Source organism: Muntiacus reevesi, chromosome 20, assembly GCF_963930625.1.
Source record: "Muntiacus reevesi chromosome 20, mMunRee1.1, whole genome shotgun sequence".
Lineage (NCBI taxonomy): Eukaryota > Metazoa > Chordata > Mammalia > Artiodactyla > Cervidae > Muntiacus > Muntiacus reevesi.
The window spans coordinates 33066419-33088789 of NC_089268.1; the positions used below are offsets into that span (position 1 = coordinate 33066419).

General features: G+C 38.9%; 1 protein-coding gene across 5 annotated transcripts in view; it reads right to left on the minus strand.

Moving 5' to 3' along the window:
* CARMIL1 (capping protein regulator and myosin 1 linker 1) overlaps positions 1 to 22371 on the minus strand; it is a 301122-nt gene that overhangs the window by 128542 nt on the left and 150209 nt on the right. For all 5 annotated transcript variants that reach the window (XM_065912902.1, XM_065912901.1, XM_065912900.1 and 2 more), the window contains exons 9-11: positions 10465 to 10540; positions 4759 to 4847; positions 3293 to 3387 (exon numbers count right to left, since the gene is read on the minus strand). In XM_065912902.1, the coding sequence (XP_065768974.1) occupies positions 3293 to 3387; positions 4759 to 4847; positions 10465 to 10540 (260 nt within the window). The remainder of the gene's footprint in view (positions 1 to 3292; positions 3388 to 4758; positions 4848 to 10464; positions 10541 to 22371) is intronic.

Genomic DNA, 22371 nt, shown 5'->3' on the forward strand with positions numbered 1-22371 from the left:
TATTTCCAGAAGTGTCAAGGCTTGAGCGTAAGTGAGCAGAAAACACCCTGGAGGGTTGGCATCTAAGTGTGAAGCTCTGGCAAACATCCTTGGAATGATTCTTGGTTCTCACACCTGGGAATGTAGATAGGTGAACGATGTACAAGGATCAGGTCACACAGGTAGGGAAATGGAGGAAAAGGCAGAGACACGTCATCTCTCCACACTGGTTCTGACTCCGCACAAAGGAATCTTGGTAAACTTCACCATGGTTTTCAATTCCAATTTAAAAGCCAAAAAAAGAGGAATTCTACTGTGAAATGAAATTCAATTTAAAGAAAATATTTATTGATTGCATATAAAGTCTTGGGCTAGGTGTGGTGTGTCTTAGGAGATGAAGAGAGAATGATGGACAAGGAGGAGGGATGAGAAGTAAGGCTGGTACAGAGACATCCATATCTAATTCCAGTGCAACAGAATGAAGGAACTTCTATCTCAGGAGTTCAAACCCAAGGTGAGGGAGTCAACAGATAAGGCTGTCCAGCAGGGCTGCGCCTCAGGGCATACGAGGCACACCACAGGAAAGATGAAGAGCTCCAGACTCAATCTTCCCCTAAAAGCATCTGCCTACAAAGCAGGAGACCCGGGTTCAACCCCTGGGTCGGGAAGATCCCCTGGAGAAGGAAATGGCAACCCACTCCAGTACTGTTGCCTGGAAAATCCCATGGGTGGAGAGGCCTGGTAGGCTACAGTCCATGGACTCGCAAAGAGTCAGACATGACCGAGTGACTTCACTTTCAGGCTCCTAAGCCCAAATAACATGAAAGATCTTTGGGGTCTCGCTGCTTTCCCTAAATATATTTTTGGGGTTCACCCGTGTCACAGCAGGACCAGCGCCCCATTCTCTTGTGCTGTGGAGCAGGGGTTCACGGTACAGATACACCACATTCTGTTTATCCCCCCACCAGGGATAAGCATTTGGGTTTTCACTTTGGGGCAACCATCAACTTCTATTAACACTCATTCACTAGTGTTTGAGCAGACATTCATTTCACCTCTCTTGGGGTCCACCTAAGAGTGAAATTGCTGGGTAATAGAGTAAATTTGTGTTTGACTTTTGAAGCAACTGGCTAACCAGCACCCTAAGAGGCTGCCCCATTGTACTCTCGCGCCGGTAACGCATAAGTTCCTGTTTTCCACATCTTTTCCAACACTTATTTTGATGATAACTAAACCACTGGTTGTGAGGTGGTATCTCAGTATGGTTTGAATTTGTGCTTTCCTGATGACCAAGGAATGTCCCTTACTACACTCTGGGTTTCACATCCCTAGCGAACAGCACTTAATAACCATTGTTTCTGTCCAGTCAGTAGACAAACATGTTTGAGTTCCTTCCATCTTAAAAACAAAAGCAAAACAGCCCTCCTGTCTATAAAAGGTGATCTATATGGTTATAGTCACTTCTTCGTAGCATTTGACTAGTAGAGAGAAAACTTGTTTTTCCTAAAGAAAATACTAAAACCCCAGAGAAACCCCTATTTCAAAGTTATGTTTCCATTACTTTCAGCTTTGCCTTTTACACCTATGAGAGTGCCTTTCATGTGATCTAGTTTTTCAATTTAGTCTCAACCTTCCTTTAGATTCACTATTTCAGATGCTAGAAGTTCCTCTTCAAATGTTTCCTTGGATGCCACATGGGTATCTTTCTCAATGAAGAACAATGTCAGTATCAGGAATAAAAATGCAGAACTGAGTGTCTACACCAGGATCTTCAGCTCAGTTTAATAATTAACCCTCATCAAATATATAACATCCCAAGATGAAAGGCCCTTAGTCAACAACACTGGAAAACATCTGCAATACACAATGAAAACAAAACATCCCCTCTAGAGATAAAGCTACTTCTCCTTAATCTCATCCATCAGTGTTCTCCTACTGAGAATTCAAACTCTCAGGCTTCACTTTCTAATGAAACCTTCTTTTGCCTCTTCATGAAATCTAGTCCTTCAACTCCTCTCTATTCTTATATTCAAATCTCGTTAAAAATTAAAAGACATCTGTGATAGTCAGAATTGTAAGCTGGTCCTCAAGATTTCTGTCCCTGGTAAACATACCCTATATAATTTCTTTAAGTGTGTTGGGTAGACCAAAGAACATGATGGGTTATCACAAATCTAAATAGAAATGATACAAGTGAACTTAAAAAACTGAAAGAGACTCAGACATAGAGAATGAGTTATGGTTGCCGGGGGAAAGATAGAGGGAAGGGACAGTTAGGGAGTTTGGGATGGACATGTACACACTGTTATATTTAAAATGGATAACCAACAAGGACTGACTATATAGCACAGGGAGTTCTGCTTAATGTTATGTGGCAGGCGGGATGGGATGGGAGTTTGGGGGAGAATGGATACATGCATATGTATGGCTAAGTCCCTTTGCTGTTCACTTGAAATTATCACAACATTGTTAACTGTTAATTGCTAACACTGTTAACTATACCCCATTACAAAATAAGTAACTGGGGAAAAAAAGGAATATGATGGGATATCACAATGTGATTAGGCTACTAATCAGTCCACTCTGAATTAATCAAGAGGGAGACTGTCTTGGAGGAGTCTGACCCAAACAGGTGACCTGTCTACAAGAAAGTGAAGAATCAGAGTTGTGCTTCTGCTGGCCTGGAATGCGAGGCAGACAGTGAAGTTGGGAGAGGAGGGGACCACATGGTGAGGACTGAGCACAGCCTTCAGGCATAGGAAGTGCTCCCGCACTGGCAAGGGACAATAAAATGGTGACCCAGTCCTACAGCCTCAGGAATTTAATTCTGCCAACAACCGGTGGGCCTGAGAAAGCCCCAGATCACATAAACCCCAGCTGACTTGACTTCAGTCTCATGATACTGAGAAGAGAACCCACTGAACCTGTACCCAGACTGACCCAAAGACACTGTGTGATAATAAATCTAGGTAACCTTAAATTGCCATGTTTGTGATAATTTGCTACCCAGCAAGAAATAGTCAATAGAATCATTTAAAAATAATATCCTCCTTTCCACTTGGATCACTTCAAAAACTGTTCGTCAGCTGATAAAAATCATATTGGGTCGGCCAAAAACCTTGTTTGGGTTTTTCTGTAAGATCATACAGGAGTATGAGTATGTTCACCAGAGGCTGGAAAATATTTAAGCCAACAAGAGCATTTATAATATAATTACAACTAAGACTGACACTATTCTTCAGGCATGGCTAAATGAAAACTCCCTAATCCTCTTACAGTTCTGGCATCAACGGTCATGTAAATGCTACAGTACCTCGATCTTCCAGTGGGTTGCCAGCAAGGTTAATCGTGTGCAGCCCTGAAGTGGGATTATGCGCTAGAGCACTGGCCAGTTTTTGTGCAAAATCTCTGCAAGTAAACAGAACAGTAAGACACAATGTGTAAAATGACTCAATTAGAAAATTTAATGCTAGAATAGCTAGAGTGAAATTTTAAAACAGAGAGAAGCCTTTACAGTATTAACCTATATATCATATTTGTTAAGAACCAATCTATCTCTACAACATTAATCTATATATCTTATTTGTTAAGAATCAATCTATTTTCACAAGTACATATCCTCATTAGAGAATCCGTAAAGTCATAGCTAGAATATGGTTCATCTTGATCAGTCCAAACCTCATTCCAAAGAAAAATGTATAATTGTTCCTTTAAAGACACACTGAAGTATACTATTAATAGTACTTTTGGCCCTTCTATGACTTAAAAAACAAATCCTGAATTGAATTGCTTTTAATGAAAATTGCAATAGGCTATTCCCTATATCAGTTTTAATTTTATGCAATACTCATGAAGGCAGAACTGATTGCCCTAATTGTTGAATTTGAAGGCTATAATTGCTAGCACCAAATTTTCAGTTCAGTTGTTCAGTCATGTCCAACTTTTTGCGACTCCATGGACTGCAGCATGTCAGGCTTCCCTGTCCATCACCAACTCCCGGAACTTGCTCAAACTCATGTCCAACAAGTCAGTGATGCCATCCAACCACCTCATAGTCAAAAGCACTATTTTAGGTGTGTTTAACTTAAAATAATGTGTTAAGTGCTATGACTATGAAACTGCCAAGCCTCCTCACTTAGTAGTAGTGATGTCTTTACTCCAGCGGGTTCAAAGTCTCATGCCCCTAGTAAGGCTTGGGTATTGTTACGGAACCACATTAGATGAAGATTATTTAAGTATGAATTTGAAAAGGGAGAGAAATGGCTGAAACAGATCAAAGCCAAATAATAACATCCTGTGAAATGTGCCATTACTATGACTATGATTTATGATTAATGGCACTAGTAAAAGCTAACACACAGCATCTCTAATACAAAAGATTTTGAAACTTTTCTAAACACTTTCCATGTATTAATTAATTTATCTTTATAACCATAATTCTGTAAAGTAAGCACTATTATCACCAACTTAAAAATGAAGAGACTGAGGTACAGAGAACTGAACCAACTTGCCCAAAGACATGAGACATCTGACTCAAGGGTCCATGATCTTAAGCATTATTCTTATTTACCCTCAAGATACCATATGACATACCACAAAAGATGATAAAATCCTTGACCTTTGTAATAATGATGGGGATCACAAGGACTTCTTTTTTAAGACGAGAAAACACTATACAGGTGATAGCATTAACTTTTTTCTCAAAATCATATATTAATTTTAGAAGAAAGGGCAAAATGTTTTAAAGCAACACATTCATATATTCAGGAAAATACTCACGTTCTAAGTCCAGCATTTTCCAACACCAATTCTTCCAGTCGATTGGACCTGCTCACCACCCTCAAGATCTGCTCACAGACATCAGTGGACTGTAACAGAAAATATTCTTTGACCATTTCGTAAGTCAAAACACGACCTCACTTCACCATCATAAATCCTTGCAGCTACAAAGCTTTAAATAAATCATTCATTCAATCAACAACCCATGAGTTGACAACTACTCCTGCACATCCTGCTGATGAAGATTCAGGGAACACAACAACATAAAGGACAAAGTCCCTGACTTCAAGAGTGACACCACCCAGAAGGCAATCAGACAAGAAGGAAATACACAATCATGACAGGAAAATAGGCATTTCGGTAGTGGTACAGGCACACAGATTTCATGCAATCCTGGGAAAACCAAAAGAAATCCCCAAGAAAGTGACACCCAAAATAAAGAACCAAAGACTGAGCGGTAGTGACGATGGTGATGAGGCTGATGATGAAACTCTCCTTCCTGAGTTCTTGTCATGTGCCAGGCCCTGAGCTAAGCCCTCTATGTGTGTTTCATTATAAAGCTGTTAATTAAGTATTATTATTCTCATTTTATAGATAATATTTAAAGATATCATGTACTTTAAAGAGAGGATGAATAAACCACTTGATAAACGTTAGGTATTACAATGTTGCTACTAGTAGTCTCTAAACTAAGGTAAGGAATAAGAAAGACTTTAATAATTAATCATCTCATGTTAATAAACCTCATGTCTTAAAAAATTATGAAGTCATAAACTCACATCTTTCAAAGTATTTTAAATGCTTAGGATATAATGTTAAATGAAAATGCATAATTAAAAGAAAGTGTTTAATAAAGATTACAACAATTAAAATGGCTAATATATGCAACTGAAAAGTCTTGAGGGGACTATGAAAAATGAAGAGTTGTGCCCTGGTAGAACTGTGCATAATTTTTTCTTTTAAATTTTTATTTATTAATGCTTTATATTTATTTATATCCTGCCTTATTCCAAAACTAACTTAAGGTAGCTCCTGACCTTAAAATTATTCAGACATTGAAAAGTGATTTTTAAATGTCATCATAACTTAAGGTCTCTTTAAATCTTTTACGTTATTAAAAAAGAGAGAAATCACTTTGTGTGGTATAGCATACAGTAGAGCAGTTTCTTTTCTTAAAATACTACATAAAATATTATAGTTCTTGATCGGATCATAAATATCCAACTGGATTAACCATTATTGGAAAAGTATAAAATGTAGCACAAATTCTCCAGTCAAGTAGCCTTTAGAAAACTGACTTGGAAAACCGCCAAGTGACACAGAATTTAAAGCTTTTATAATTCTCATGTCTTGCTTGATTCCTTTGGGTTTATAATGTTGCCTTCATACTATTCCTGGGTTTCTAATGTGACCCACAGATTGACGAGGGGAGAGGTATTATGCTGATGGTGGTGATTTTCAAAACGGTGGCCCCTTAGTACCATTCTTCACCTTACAATATACAACTAGAGGAACTGATCTTATTCTGTGTTATGATAAAAAGTGATTACTCAGATAAGTTTTTGTGAAGATTATTCTAATTTCCAGAAATAAGCCATAGTATCATCACCACCTTTCTAGGGCTACCACAGCACATCCAGAAAAGTAATTTACCAAAGCTGAGTTGTGAAGCAAGGCTTTCATTTACTCATTGGAAATTATTACTGTAATTAAAATTTATTAAAGAAAATGTAGGAAAAGTGTATCCAACTTTTCTTTAACATGCCAGTAGGGGAGAGGTGTGACAAGTCGTTCATGATTACATTAATTTCGCTACCTTTCATTAAATGCCAACTACACAAAAAGTGTTATTTGCTACACCAAAGAATATACATGGATGGATATCTTAAAGAGATACACACACAAACTTGAACACCAAGAAAATGTTACCATTAGTAGTCTTCCCCAAATGTCTTATTGCATGTTCAACACTTTGTTTACAGACTTAAGGAAAAGTTATTTTTTTAACAAATTAATATGATAACTCTCTAAGAGCTTATATTTATTTTAAAATCAAATGTATAACATGAAAACTAGAGAAATCACTATAAAATAACAAATGAACTAGTCCAAAATAAAACAAATATGGAAGTTTGAAACTGAGAGGAACCACATACCGTATCTGGTCCAAGCACATAATTTTTAAAAGATTTTAAAAGACCTAATGATGCTCACTGACTTGCCTAACCTAACGATGCTCACTGACTTGCCTAAATGATAAAACAGAGAGTTGAGCAAAATCCCAATTCTATTGCTATTTTATGAGTCCTGAATCTTGGGCCTAATTGTGTATTTGGCATCTCTTCAAAAACAAACAAACAAAAAAACCCTCTATCCCTCTACTTAAATTTGGAATAGTGACTGCTAACAGACTTCATAACAACAGAATAAAGCATATAAGTCACATTTTTCCTGTGGGACTGTAAGCACAGGAGACTTCTGTTGTGTGAGAAGCAATTTTAACAGCCCAGAGAATTCGTATTACTGAGAAGTCCCTTCTTTTTACACTTTGTGTTTTAAAAAACCTGAAGAAGGTGTAAAGCTTTCCTGCGCCTCAAATAAACCAAGTATTAGAAAATGTTGTGAGATTGCATATCCCAGTAGCCATCAAAGGCAAAGTGTCATTTCTTTTTAACTTTGGGTAACAAACATGGAAAAACTGCTAATCTCTTTGAAAACCTGCAGAGAGATATCCCAAAGAGCATTTCTCATTTTTAAATACTAAGCACTCAAAATATACACATTTTCATTTTTGTGTTTAAATCTGTTAGTAGAAAAGCAGAGAAATCCTGTTTCTCCACTTCCCACCATCCCAGGCCATCCAAAAAGGCACACGAGCACTTGCATGCTTTGTCTGGCCAAGACCGAAATAATTACGTGCGTGTTTTCCTAAATACCTAAGGCATTTAAAAAAGAGATGCTGCCTGGGAGGAGCAACGATAGAATAACAGCTCCAGTGGCCTGATACTAGTGATTTGAGATAACTTCCAAAAGAGGGATGTCCAACTTCCTCAGAGCTCTCCTGTGCCCCATTTTGAAAATCACGGGCTTAGGTGAATGTCTGAATGAGCCAGGAAAACTGACTTGGTAGCAAAGCATTGTTCTCTCTGATCCCACACTCCCTGGGCTAATCTACTTCTCATTCCTCGAATGGCTCCCCTCGCACCCCTGCAATCTCCGTTGGCTCAGCCCTGCAAACGGTCCCCATTCCTGCAAACAGCAAATGAGAGGCTTCTGTTCCCAGGTCTCCCATCACGGCTGTCTGCTCACTCACTCCCTGGGGGTCACCATCCGTACTTCCATCATCACTGATCTCAGACACCCCCCCGTTTAGCTGATACAGTTTCCATAATTCATGCTCCCCCATTTGTTCACTTCTCAGCCTCTTTGCTAAGCTGATTATGAGGATGACAATAAGAGCTGACAGTTGTGAAATGCCTATAGTATGTCAGACATTGTGTTAGAACGTCCATATAAATTATTTGGGCTACCCAGGTGGCACAGAGGTAAAGAATCTGCCTGCCAATGCAGAAGCAAGAAATACAGGTTCAATCCCAGGAAGCTTCCCTGGAGAAGGAAATGGCAACCCACTCTAGTACTCTTGCATGGAAAATCCCATGGACAGAGAAACCTGGCCAGCTACAGTCCATGGGGTCACAGAGTCAGACACAACTGAGCACCACCTATATATGCATATAATTTATAATAATTTATATATAGTTATAAAATTTATAATTTTATATATTTACATATATAATTTACTCATCTCAATAACCTGCAAATGAGTTACATTGCTATGCCCATTCATTCAACAAAAGTCATTTGACATCTGTTGATTAAACCAGCTTTTATTGAGTAGCTACTATGAGCCACGTACTTTGATAAGCACTGAACGGAGATAAATAAGACATGAGTTCCAATTAGCTCACAGTAACAGGGATATAGGAAATACAGGCCCTGGAAGATCAAGTAATGTATATAAGGTCACACAGCCCTGTAGTAAGAGTCTGAATCTGAAACCCAGATTTCTGTTTCTAAGCCCACATTCTTACGGTCAACCACATTGGCTCTTAATAAACCCCAAATGAGCTTCACCCAAGTTTATACCTATAACGCCTTAAGCCACTCACACTGCAGGCCAGCCTGCTGAGCCTGGCCACCAGCAAATCTCAACCTTTCACTTTCAACAGATCCAGTCCAAATCCTATCTCTTCACTTGGAAATTTTTAAAATTTTTTTCAAATTTTTTAATTGGAAGATAATTGCTTTACAATGTTGTGTTGGTTTCTGCCATACAACAATGCAAATCAGTCATAACCATAAACACCTCCCCTCTCTCCTGAGACTCCCACCCACCACCACCACCACTCCCCTAGGTCATCACAGAGCCCCAGGCCGAGCTCCCTGTGTTATAAGGCAGCTTCACACTGGCTAGCTATTTTACACATGGTAATGCATATATGTCAACGCTACTTTCTCAAATCATCCCATCCTCTCTTTCCACACACTCCCCCACTATATCTACAAAACCTTTATGTCTCCATCTCCATTCCTTCAAAACTACAGTGAGCTATCACCTCACCCCAGCCACAATGACCATCATCAAAAAATCTACAAACAATAAATGCTAGAGAGGACATGGAGAAAGAGCAACCCTCTTGCACTGTTGGTGGGAATAGAAATTGACACATTCACTACGGAGAACAGTACGGAGATTCCTTTAAACTTCCTTTATTCCTAAAAACTAGGAATAAAACTGCCATCTGAACCAGCAATCCCACTACTGGGCATATGCCACCCTGAGAAAACCATAATTCAAAAAGATACATGTACCCTAATGTTCTCTGCAGCACTATTTACAACAGACAGAACATGGAAAGCAACCAAGATGTCCACCACTCAGAAAATCTTAAATTCCCAGTTTCTATGACCTCTGAAAGTTGGAGACTTGAATGTAAGAGTCTCCATTAAAACATCTAAATTATCTCTCGTGCTCAAATGAAGCAGCAGAAACCTAACTCACGGATAACCTTCTGTCCAAATGGCTGCTTTGAAATTGCAGGGATCAAAAAAAAAAAAAAAAAAGGCAGACCAACAGAGCATCTCATTTCTACTAATAAAACAGACCAAAACTTTGGCTCCCCATGTCTTATAAAAACTAACAGATCTCACTTTGATTTCATTTTGCTTACATATAAATCTGCCCAAAAACCTCATTTAGAAAATTAATGTTAACTATCATAACTCCAGACCAACTCTACCTTGGTAATGTTTTCCTAAATTCTCAGGAAGGGAAGCTTTGTGGAGATGGAATGCAAGATAGGAACATAAAATCTGCTATTTGCAGCTGTGCAAATGTAACTTTAATAGTTTTTGCCAGTGGAATGAGGGTATACGGAAGGCTCCACTAAATATGCCTTTCTGTTCATCATCTAAAATTGCCTGAAGCAGCTGAAAACATGAGGAAGTACTTTTCTGAAGCATCTCCCATTACAAACTTTGTAAAATGTTCTGCAGATCATTTATAGGAAAATATCTCCCTAAGAAATAACATGTATTCAGCTCACCAGTATGGTTGAAAAACAAATATGTTATCTGTTTTTTGTTTTTTATAATTTTTAGGTTTTTGAAATTCAGCAAACCTAAGCAGCATCTTCAATTACTTACCAGTTTCAGATCCTTGGAGGACAGCTTAGTGAACCACTGATTGTATTCCAGAGCAGCAATGATAGGTATTAAGTCCCTAGAAGCAGAAATAACAAAATATATGAACATCTCTTACAATAGCCATATTGATGTCTGATTTTTAATCCATGACATCCAAGTTCACTTGTTAATTTCTATTATTTACAAACACAACATTCAGCTAAATCTATTTCAACCCCTAAACAACAATTGCATACTTTAGGACAGATCTTCAGAATGATGTAAACAGAACTCCTTAAATTTGAAGGTAAATTACCTCTATGGACTCTGATTCCTATTTCTAAAGGAAAAGAGGTTGGTAGCAGTGTTGGCTTAGAGACCCTCCTTGCTCTAAGAGATATCATGTCTAAATCCATACTAACAACTCTTATTTCTTTACATTGCTCCTTCATAAATCCTTTAATTATCAAGTATATCATATATTCTCTGGCTAGGGGAGTTTATATGGCAAGCAAGGACAATACCAGTCTTATTATAAGTCACATCAGATGTGATCCCCAATGCTTATTAGCAAGCATCCTACAACCATTTGGTATCTTTCTTACAGGTCTTAGTACTGATTATACACATGAGGTAGCCCAAGTGTTGTTTTGTTGCTTCGTTTTTTGCTTTTTTGTCTTACGCTTCATACAAGTTCTTCAGCCGTGAAGTGAAGCTATTCGCATCAGAGATCAGCCACCACACTAGCATTCCAGCCTGACCTCTACACAACATGCCCCTCACTCATGCTCAAGCCAAAAAGCAGACAATTCACTACTTAAACATATCATGCAGTTTCACAATCAGAATTATCTTTTCCTGCTGTGTTCAGCTATGAAAAGCCATGTATCCTTCAAGGCCTCTATCATAATCCTCTCCTCATAAGTTCCCCAGGTCACCACAACCAGCACATTATTTACACCTCTATTTAGCATTTATTTTATTCTGCCTTATAGTATAGTTTGATGTTTAAACATCTACTCCTTACCACCCCAGGCTGTAAGTTCTTTGAAAGCCACATCCCTGTCTTCTTTAGATTTTTGGCTACAGGGAAGCCATATCAATTTTATCCTCAGGGCATGACAAGTGGTAAATGCACAAATTTTTACTGAAACAGAAATGAAAGGCAGAAGGTGGAAACAGAGTTGAAAAATCACTATTTTTTCAAGCTTCAAGGTACCAGGCCCCATGCTAGGCATTTTACATAGACCAACTCATTTAAACCTCAAAACAATCTTAGAAGGTATTATTGTTTGCATTTTACAGATGAAGAAACAGATGCTAAGAGACCTACAGTGAAACTGTAGGTCCCTTTGGACACCACTACAGTCAAAACCCAGCTTCTGAAGCCCGTGTATATAGTTTCATCAGATTCGCTTTAAAAGGTGAAATGAGCATCCACAGGTGATAAAAAAAAAAAAAAAAAAAACAATGCCAAGGAATTATATGCCATCTTTTCCAGCAAAAAGCCTCTTTATTAAGCTTACTAAGTTTGACATCAAAAAAAAAACAAGTTTCAGATTTAAAAAACAAGAACAACTACCCTTGCCATAGTTGTTTTCTCTCTCCACCAAACAATTGCTCAGAACAAGTCTCGGCATTTCTCACTGATGTCTAATGACAGTTGCAGTTTCTCTCTGAGTGAATTCCACCCTTTAATACAGGGCCCTCAAAGCCCATGTTATCTGAGAGTCCTCTCCCTTACTTCATCATTCAGGAATGATGGCAAATCATTCTCACTGCCTCTCCTTTTGTGGATTTAATGTCAAGTAGAGACCAGCTTCAGAACCTCTTTATTGTGAGTTCTGTCACCTGATGAGATTTGAAGCACAGCGGGCTTTTGTCATAATGAATTCATTTTCAGGAGTTGAAGGACACGTCATTAACAGGATCAGGTTTCACGTTAATGCAGTAGGGTAGGACAGCATCATCCTACATAGGACATGGAAACACCTTGAAAATATTCTGGTACACTCAAAGTCAAATCCAATTCTTAATGATACCAGAAATGTTTGGAGTACAAGATTCAATTTTAAAAATACACAGCATTCCAGGTGCATATTTGTGTGATCAAAGTTAATGAACATAATTGATAAAACTGATATATAAAATAATAGAAATAAATGCTCACAAATAAAGACACTTTTTTTTCCCCACAAAGAAAAATACAGCAAGATGTTATACAGACACCTTGCCTCAGTGGTAGCAATAAAGATAATATGAATTTTTTCGAACACAAATTTTGTACTATATTTTCAAATTTGTCTATAATGATCCTTATTCATAACCTAAAAGAATTATAAAACTATGTCCTACGGATGGTATAAAACTTTGTTATAGCAAAAACTGTCCACAAAAATGATGGGGCTCACGCATGTTGGCATGGTCTGCCCACGATGTTTCTCTAAATTATGTTAATGCCTAGGCGCTTTAATGTCAAAAATAAATTAGAAAAAGACAAATATACATCATAATTCATTCAATAAACATGTATTTAGTACTACTAAGTCCTGGGTAGGGATATTAGGCTCTGAGGGTTAAGTGACGAGTACAGGCAACTCTTTGTCTTCCAATGGTGGAAAGACCTCAGCCATCTGCAGCACCACAGAAAAAGCGAGCACGTTCCAAGTGCCTGAAGATCATCGGAAGACATGAGTACTGCAGCCTGGAGCAAATGGGGAAGGGTCTGCAAGGCCTGAGAGATAGGGAGGTGCCAACCAGTGAGAAAAGGGAAACAGAGTATCATAAGTAATTAGGAAGAGGATGTGCAAAGGCAGGCTTCCCAAGTTTCCCAGGCTTCTCGGCAATAAAGAATCCACCTGCCAATGCAGGAGACACAGACTCGATCCCTCGGTCAGGAAGATCCCCGGAGAAGGAAATGGCAACCCACTCCAGTACTCTTGCCTGGAAAATCCCATGGACAGAGGAGCCTGGGGGGCTAGTCCATAGCATCGCAAGAGTTGGACAGGACCGAGTGTCTTAACAATAACAACACAACGTGCAAAGGCATTGCACCACAATGCCCAGCAACTCCATTCAATTGTTCAGTGAGTGCCACCCACGGTGCGTGAATCACTGGACTGAGGCAACGATGCACACGGCAAGGTCCCTCCCTTTGTGATACTCACCACCTAGCACAGCTTAGCAAAAAATAAACGCAACTATAATAGAGTGAAATAATCCCTCTGCTATAGGATGAATATGCAGCGCTACGGTGCAAATAAGAGAAACAATTATGAAAAGACTTCAGTCAGGAAAGATCCTTAGAGGAAGTGAGTGAGCCCTCCAGATGAGAAATACATTACCATCCCAGAAGAGATGGTCAACAGAGCAAGGTACGGCTTAATCAAAGAGCTTTTAGATCTGACACCAAAAGCATGACCCATAAAAGAAAAAAATAAATCAACTGCACTTTATCAAAATCAAAAACTTTTACTCTGTAATAGATGCTATTAAGAGAAAGGTAAGACAACCATACCTGGGAGAAAATATTTGCAAATCTCATTTCTGACAAAGGACTTGATGCTCAAAATGTATAAAGAACTCTCAGAAGTCAATAGCGAGAAACAACTCAAGTGTTTTAAATGAGGAGAAAGATTGAAACAGATACTTCATCAAGCAAGATACACTGAGGGTAAATAAGCACATAAAAGATGCTCAAAATTATTAGCCATTAGAGAAATGCAATTTAAAGCCAAAATAAGATGCCACTGGAAACCTACTGAATTGCTTTTTTTTAAAAAGTGACAATATTAAGTGCTAACTGGGGTGCAGAGCAAATGAAACCTGATACACTGCTGTTAGAAAAGCAAATGGCATGCTCAAGGTGGACAACAGTTTGACGTCTTATCATGAAGTTTTATGTACACTTTCACCATTGTTGTTTAGTCACTAAGTCGTGTCCAACTCTTTTGCAACCCCATAGACTGTAGCCCAACGGGTTCCTGTATCCACGGGATTTCTCAGGCAAGAACACTGGAGTGGGTTGCCATTTCCTTCTCCAGGGGATCTTCCAGACCCAGGGATTGAACCTGCACCTCCTGCATGGGCACACGGATTCTTCAGCACAGAACCACCTGTCCATGGGGTCACAAAGAGTCGCACATGACTTGATGACTGAACGACAAAAATAAGACATACCATGATTCAGCAATCTCAATCCTGGGTATTCAACCAAGAGAAATAAAAACTTTTATTTAAATAAAAATGTATATATTGTTGTTCATAACAGCTATATTCATAGTTGTCAAAAGCTGGAAACAACACAGATGGAGATGTCCACCAGTGTCGCCTCGTGACACCAGGTTAGACAATGTAATCCTGTGACGGCTGCCAGCCCACCGTCCCTGTGTCTGTCTCCCTCACCCTCTGATTATGTCCCACTTAAACAGAAACTGCACAAGATGTGATGCAACTACTTTCATTTCTGAGAGTTCATTTTCCAGGATGGCTTTCTTAGAGCACAGTTATAAGTGAGCACAGAAGCAAATCTTGGATAAAAACTCAATTTGCATTCACATGCTGTACTGGTATCACCGCACTGCAAAGAACTTCCTGGATTTCCCTGACAGCATCTGTGTTGCTCAGGACCAATCCTTTCCTATGTTTTCATTAAGTAGTGCTTATTACTACATAATGATTATATTATATAATGTACTGATTATATTACATAACATAGAAAGTTTTCCACACACCTGGGCTGGTCTTCTTGACTGATTTTCTCAGGGGGGGATGCGGTTAACAGCTTTTTACCATCAGTTCGTGCCTTTTATTGTGTATCCCACTATGTTTTGCTTTGACCTTCTAAGAGATTCTTCATTACCATGTGGCTTTTGATCTGAAGTTAGTCTTGAAGAGTTACAGCAGTTGAGGGACGCCTCTGATGAGTCCTGGCAACAGTGTTTTCATGTATGATCTTATGTGACCCTTCTTAAAGTGGGAGCAAAAACATTTTAAGACTGCAAACACTGAAAAGGAAGATCCAGTGTGAATATCCTTTGGGGTCATGGGGCTGAACTGTTTCTTAATACTCTGCTGAACAGAGACAAGACAGTTCCTACACCCTAACTTTTTCCTGATGTAAATATACTACATATAGAGTTGGTGTGGTGGTGTTGTCAACCCAGCTACTACCTGGGGTTGGTAATAAAAGTTGGGGTTCTTACTTCTCATCGCAGTTGACACCTCAAATTATCCAAACGTTCCCTTAAAACTCAAAAGAACCAAGTTTTTCACTTATATCTTTCTAGAAGAAAATACCAGCATACAACTAACAAAACAGAAGCAATACAGAAAAGACCACAAAACAGTCTCTGAACATCAAAGATTTTCTGTAATAAAAGGTTTTGTAACTCTAAAACTTTTCCTTTCAGTTAAGAAAACTAGTCACTTAGTTAGAAATGTAAAAACAGGGCAAGTCTTTTAGGAAATAAAAATAGCAAGCATTCATTTAAACATTTTTATGTACTAACATGTACATACATTATTAATCCATGTAGCCTTCACAATAACCCCAGGAGGGAGGCGTTGTCATTAACATCATTTCACAGATGGAGACCCACCCTCCTCTCCCGAGGCACAGAGAGGTTAGAGAGCTGGTCACAAAGTTTAGTCCAGAAAGAGACAGGATTCAAGGCAGTGTGACCTATGACCTGATTATCTTAACCATTGTGTTATCATCTCACTAATAAGTCAGCTTCTTGTCATACTGTCAAGAGTCTTCAATCTACTCTGCAGGGGAATCCGGCGTGGTTATATCCAGGGGTTTCCAGATCAAAAATTCCAAACCCCTTTCATCACATTTGGACAACCACTTAGCTTCTAATTTGAAAGCCAATCCTAAAACATATTCTGAGGTGATGTCTCAAAAAGACTGTGTTCTTGCTCTTCTGGACATCAAAAACAAACTCATATTTGAGGGCTACTAAAAGAAGTCAAAATGAAAAAAACAAAAAAGAAGCTGGCAAGCAATTCAAAGTCTAAATCACTTGCTAGATTACTCTGTGATTCTTGATAATCTATTGAATTAGAATTTCTAATATTTCTGATCTATGTGACTTAGTAAGAATTTAATTTTTCCAGTTATTATTCTGGGGCCAGATTTCACTCCTTAGTCTTTCTTCCCCCCTGTCTGCCTCTCCTGTTGAAACTGTTAAAACACTATGACTTCTAAATAGTGTGAAAAGTCCAGAAGAGCATCAACGAACAAATCTGAAAGATGTCCAGCAAGCCCCAAAATAGATGTGAGAAAAGCACAAAGATAGAGAGTAAAAATCCAATGAACAACATCGTGATCATCTATAGTGTATCCATGCACCACAGAATGGAAGAGCTCCCCCAGGAAATTTTACAAATGTTTAAAAGCTTGCAGGAGGTATTTCATGCAAGAATGCAGAGTCTGGCCACTCTCCTGCTTGCTGCGTGCACACAGTGAAATATACTCTCTTCCAGAAAGGCTGGTAAAACTCAGAACTACAGTCATATTTTCCTGATATATTCATTTGATAGTCTTTCTGGGGATAATTTAAACTCTTCTTTATATCTAGTTGGAAACTGGGAGTTAGACAGTTTTAAAAAATTGTAGATGTCATGGAACACCAATCCTACCTGATACTCTAATTTATATAGAAGTATATCCTATGGATTATTAAATGATAAACTGGACCACTCACTGACTCTGTGAAGGACGTGCCAATGTGAGACACTTTATAGATAAGGACAATGCCAGAGGCCTAAACGAGCAGCCTCTAAATTTTTTGACCATTCCCTCCTAACTGGAAAGTATCAGGTTGACCAAAAACTTTGTTTGGGTTTTTCTGTAAGAAAAACCGAAATTAACTTTTTGGCCAACTCAATATTTTGAGCACACATCTCCCCCAGATCTGTGTGTTTATCTGTTAATTACATACATGCACTCCTGTACTAATATATTAGTGTGTGTGCGCTCAGTCACTTTAGTCATGTCTGACTCTTTGTGACCCTATGAGCTGTAAACTGTGATAGTCTTCTATCCATGGGATTCTCCAGGCAAGAATACTGGGGTGGGTTGCCATTTCCTCCTCCACAGGATCTATCCATCCCAGAGGTTGAACCCGCATCTCCTGTGTCTCCTGCATTGCAAGCAGGTTCTTTATCCACTAAGCCAATAAGGGGGCTCAGTAAAAAACAAACAAACAAACAAAAAAAAAAACATGCACACACACAAAACAGATAAGAACAAAATAAGCATAAAATATGTTCCACTACTTTCTCCACGTTCCTCTATATATCATCAACTGTGTTCACCACACAGTCCATCTGACCCAGGCTGGAGACCACACTGTTTTACAGAATTATTTATAGAAATTTAAGAATGGAAACAGAACTTAAGGCTCTTCACACCTGATTCCACACTCCAAGCAGCATTTCTTCCTTTTTCAAATGAGAGCAGGAATCGAGACAAGGAAGCTTAGATTAGGAAAGATTAAACCAGTGCCTCAGGACAACCTTGCCAAACATTAATCCAAACTCTTCCATGAAAAGTCTCAGGCGCGTGAATGTCACCTTGATGAGTATAAAATATGACAACACAAAAACATGAGTCTGAAAGGGATGAACTGCTGGCTGGGCTCTCATGAGCCAAGTTGAAGCTCAATGATGCATGTCGCTGAGTCTTTAGAGGATGGATAAGATTAGCTCCTCTGCAAAATCTTCAGGGAACAAGAAAAATCGATGTAGTTAAAGCTATATATTCTCTTCTCTTCAGCACCACTACCTCTACCCTCATCATTCCCTGCCGCTCCAAATTACAGTGTAATTACATTTTTAACATGTCAGCTCACAGACCGTTGAGAGCACCCATGAGAAATGTATAACAAAGCCTTCTTCAATCTATGTGTCTTTTTGGCCCATTGATAACCTAAACTAGAACAAATTTTAAGAATGTGCTTAAATAAAATTTTGGAAGCTATAAATAATAACTGAATGGACATTTTCCAAGCACTTTCTAATTCCTATTCTTCTCCAGAGACTGACTGGCTGGACCCGGCATGATCGCTGTCATCCTCACACTTGAATGCTTATTCAGCAACAATAGGGTCTCTGGTCCTACATTGTTTTTTTGTTTTTTTTTTTAGATAAATCCAAATTTTAATAGTATTAGACTCAAAGAGCTGATGAATTCATCTTAAAATAGGAATAGGTTTATCAACAAAGGAGTCAATATACTGAAAGTCTGTTGGCTTAGTGTCCTTTTCTCCCGGGCAATGCTTGGATGGAAATTGCCAAAAGTGACTTCATGACTTTTTCCTGTAAAGGCTTCCATGACTAACCATCACTCAGTCGTGTCTGAGTCTTTGTGACCCCACAGACTATAAAGTCCATAGGATTCTCCAGGCCAGAATACTGGAGTGGGTAGCCATTCCCTTCTCCAGGGGATCTTCCCAACCCAGAGATCAAACCCAGGTATCCCACATTGCAGGCGAATTCTTTACCAGCTGAGCCACAAGGGAAGCCCAAGAATACTGGAGTGGGTTGCCCGTCCGTTCTCTAGCAGATATTCCTGGCCCAGGAATCAAACCGGGGTCTCCTGCATTGCAGGCAGATTCTTTACCAACTGAGCTATCAGTGAATCCCCATGATTGACCAGCTTACATCAAATTGAAACTTTCTTTCTTTAGATATCTTAATGCTCTAAATCAAATTCTACCCATGATACGGCCAGTAAAGTCTTGTTTCTTTTGTGATTTTTAATTTTTTTAATTGCATATATTATAACACACAGGAATACTTTTAAAATGGGAAATTCCTTCAAGCCCTTTCAAAATTTCACTGTCCTTCCCAGAAATGCACACATATACATATACACACGTGCATATTTAGATGTATAAGAAATTCTACGTTGGTTTCTTCCCTTAAAATTAAGTTCACATTGAGTTCTGATAGTTCCTTAGTTAGAATCAATTAATTCATTAATCAATTATAGCATTCCGGTTGCTTATAAATCTACCTTGAAGCTCCTGGGCAGACCCTAAGGGGTCTGGTAAGGTAGGAGAATACACAGGAACAGAGAGGTTGGTCTACAGTGAAAAGAATGGACAGTATGCTGACTCGTAGGAAGCCTCAATATGATACATATGCTTCTTCCTGGTTCATGAGGCTCTATAAGTCACATGATATAACATGTATCAGAACACTGGGCATATGTCTGAAGAAGAGAAGCTCCCAGGTGAGAACATCAATAAGGTCTCTGTGATGAGAATAATGACAAGGGCACCACTCCGTCCCTAGACCCACACCTTCTTCCAAATCCATCTCCTATGAGTGGTGATGGGGTCACATAGGGATTACTGTTTCCTCCATCCTGTGTTCCTGATGATAAAGCTGCCAATACCATGTTTGGTTTCCCTGTCACCAGATCTGCAGCATTAACATCAGTACCACACACAACAACCAGACCTCCCACTCTGGATCCAAGCTGATCTTAGAAAAAGGAAGCTACAAATTCCTGGGTGCAAGAAGACAATGACCTGGGTGGGTGAACGGAAAGAAACACACAGAATTGTATAGGAATCTAGACAGGATTCAGTCGTAGACTGCGGCAGGTAACATAGAGCAAAACTGGCTGAAGAATGCCATGACGGTAATAATGATCAACTTGAGTATGGGAAAGAAGGTATTTGAGTAATTAGACGGACTTTTAAAAAATTAATCCCTTCAGCCTCCCAGGATCTGATCTACTCCCCAAGGGCAGTTCAGTTTCCCTTGAAAATCCTCCTTGAACCACTGGTTTGATTTCAGAGCATCAAGTCATACAGTGTGAACAAGACAGAGAAAGCCCAGCCTCCATGAAACTTCAAGCATCATGGGAGCACTAATGATTTCAAGGACTCTTAAGAATGGATGTTTCTACCTCTGATGACCAAATGCAATGCCGAGAAAGAATGGGATGAGAAAATAAAACTGAGTGATGGACAATCAGGAGAACATTCAGACTGACTATATGACAGGTGTACGGCTTTCCAGAAGGAAGTCAGCTTCTGGAATGATCAGCTTCAGGGGCAGCTATGTATAAAAGCATACAGAATCTCATTTAAATAAATGTAAATTGTAAACAAAACTGCTTATTTGTATCTGAATTATGATCAAATAAAGATACATGGGAGCTGATTGCCACAGTGGAAAATTCATTGATTCATTTGGTAACTACTGACCCTATTTTCTAACAAACTCCAGAACACACAACCCATGTAATCTTTCTTCTTGCACCTCTCATTCCTCCATTCTCTTCTCCCTAACTCATACCCATATGAGAAAAGTACCAACATGGCTTGTTGTAAAACCTCTCAAATGATCCATATCACACTCAAATTCTGCCATTATGAATTCTTCCAAACTACTGTGCCATTTAAGTACAAACTGTTCCTTCATGAGTAAGTATGCTCATTCTAATACAGAGAAATGTTCATCCAACACAAATTGTTGCAACTTGGTTAGAAAAATACTGTTAATACAAGTCATCTAACAGGACTGGGAGTAGCCTCTTGTACAGAAGCTGGCTCTAATTTTAACAGTAAGAACTATGGGGGAAAATCAAATCCTTAAGAAGAGGGCATAAATTTTAATGATCAGAGTGATTAAGACAGAACTCTGAAAAAAGTCAAGTACTTAGGCATTAGCCGGAGAGATGATGTCTTGAGCAGTGGTCTCCATTTTTATTAAACAAGCTCACTTTGGTTAAAGAGCTTTGAGAACTCTAAATTTTTAAGATTCACTTATTATATACTAAATATACAATTGTGATTGTATATGTTATAAAACTAAGATAAGAAACTTTAGAAGGAGTCAACAATAATGTTTTTTGCAGCTCATCTTGCATTTCCTTTGGTTATATACATCCCACATCAGAAGACTGGATCTACAGCAGGAATCGGCAAGCTACAGTCCACAACATGTATTTTTGCAAAGCTTTATTGAAACACAATCACACTCATTCAGTTACAATGTCTAGAACTGTTTCAAGCTACATCAGCTGTGATGCATAACGGCAATAGTGAATGTTTGCCTCAAAAAGCCTAAAACATTTACTATCTGGCCTTCTATAGATAATGTTTCCAACTTCTAATTAAGAGTCTCAGGAACAAAAAAAATGTCCTTCAAGTCCTTAAGCAAGTAAGAAAAGTAGAGAATGACTTGTGCTCAGTCATGTCTGATTTCTTTGCAGCCCCATGGACTATAGCCCACCAGGCTCCTCTGTCCAAGGAATTTTCCAGGCAAGAATACTGGAGTGGTTTGCCATTTTCTTCTGCAGGGGATCTTCCCAACCTGGGGATGGAACCCACATCTCTTGTGCCTCCTGCACTGGCTGGAAGAGTCTTTACCACTCTACCACCTGGGAAGTTCTATAGACTCACCCCATTAATGCAATATTTAGTGGTGAGATAACAATTCTCCAGCTAAGGAATTAGGAAAAATCTACTCAGGAAAATTCTAAGTTTTGACAAAGAGTCTTGATTTGGATAGTACTCTACATATTTCCAGTAACTGTATTTGGTAGCTTCTCCACATACAGTTTCTGGAGAAAGAAATGGCAACCTACTCCAGTATTCTTGCCTGGAAAATTCCATGGACAGTGGAGCCTGGCAGGCTACAGTCCTTGGGGTCACAGAGAGTCGGACATGACCAAGCACACACCACACAGCAGTTGGATGTAGTTTAATCACCAAATGAAGCCCAGGGGATTAACTGGAAAGTTTAGCACTGATGCTATGCATAAGCTATTAACAGTGTAAAAATCACAAAGGATATAATAAACGAAATCTGAAGAAACACCTCAGGCTGCCCTACATGTTTTTATTCCTACAGACCGGATGTTCTCCAAATATGGTCCACGGACTCCAGGAACCTCATGAC